Source organism: Alligator sinensis, unplaced genomic scaffold (assembly GCF_000455745.1).
Source record: "Alligator sinensis unplaced genomic scaffold, ASM45574v1 scaffold1332_1, whole genome shotgun sequence".
Taxonomy (NCBI): domain Eukaryota; kingdom Metazoa; phylum Chordata; order Crocodylia; family Alligatoridae; genus Alligator; species Alligator sinensis.
In genome coordinates, this window is record NW_005842965.1 from 106,484 (window position 1) to 107,565 (window position 1,082).

General features: G+C 69.8%; 1 protein-coding gene across 1 annotated transcript in view; it reads right to left on the reverse strand.

Annotated features, from left to right (window-relative positions):
• Nucleotides 1-1,082, reverse strand: part of VIL1 (villin 1) — a 10,488-nt gene that overhangs the window by 6,204 nt on the left and 3,202 nt on the right. The window contains exons 4-7 of the mRNA XM_025192738.1: nt 858-936; nt 670-768; nt 384-537; nt 4-173 (exon numbers count right to left, since the gene is read on the reverse strand). Coding sequence (XP_025048523.1) covers nt 4-173; nt 384-537; nt 670-768; nt 858-936 — 502 coding nt within the window. The remainder of the gene's footprint in view (nt 1-3; nt 174-383; nt 538-669; nt 769-857; nt 937-1,082) is intronic.

Below are 1,082 nucleotides of genomic sequence, written 5' to 3' on the forward strand. Positions count from 1 at the left end.
CTGGGGGGCCGGGCATGGGGTGAGGCCCCCGCAGGGCTCCCCGCACCCCCAGCCGACCCCCACGGTGCCTACCTGGACCTCGCCGGAGCCGTCGTCCACCATGCGGGTCCGCGCGGCCACCTGGGGCTGGGCGTGCAGTGTCATGGCGTCGAACTTCACCTGCTCCACCTTGGCTGCGGGGCAGGGCGGGGGGCTGAGGCTGCGGTGGGGGGACCCTCCAGAACCCCCTCCCTCCCCCAATGCTGGCTGGACCACCATGGGATGGGGTCTGGCAGGGGGACCCCAGGGGCTGTGGGTTGCGAGTGAGGGGCACCAGCAAGGGGTGCCCCCCCTTATCACAGTGCCCTCTGAAAAGAGGAGACCCCCCCATGCCCCCTGCTTACCCACGGTGCCGCGGGTGTGGGTCTGGCCCAGGCCACGGCTCTGCTGGTGCTCTGTCCAGCCCTGGAAAAGCTGCTTGAAGACGGGCGACTCGGCCCCATCGTTCTGTATCTCCACGGATGTGGTCTCTGGGTAGCCCTTGGCCTTGAGGAAGCCCTGGGGGGGGACACGGCTGGGCGTGGGGCAGGGGCTGCGGGTCGGGAGTGAGGGGACCTGCCCCCCTCATATGTTGGGAGGGCACGAGGAGGGTCCTTGCTCCAGGCCCCCCAGGGCTGCCCCCCATCTTACCAGGGCCCTGCTTATGGCCTGCTCCCGCTCCTGCTGGCTGGCGTTCTTCCCCTTCCACACGAAGATCCTGCTGCCGCCCTGGTCCAGGATGTAGCAGTCCTGGGGGGCAGAGACCCTAGCACCATCAGAATCAGGCCCCGGGCAGGGAAAGGGTGGGGGGCTCTCAGAGGGACTAGGGGGGCACGTACGTCATGGCTCAGCATGTCTTGGGTCAGGGGCCGGACGGCGACTTCCTGCACCAGGAGGTTCCCTTCGGCGTCGGACACGCTGCCCAGGCGAGAGGGGCACACTCAGCGCAGCAAGGGGACGCTGGCCCTTTAAGAGGGGGCTGCCCACCCGGTGGAGTGGACCAGGGGTCTGGCAGCCAGGCCCCCCACGCCTGCCATTGCCCCCCACTCCCGAGCGCCAGCCCG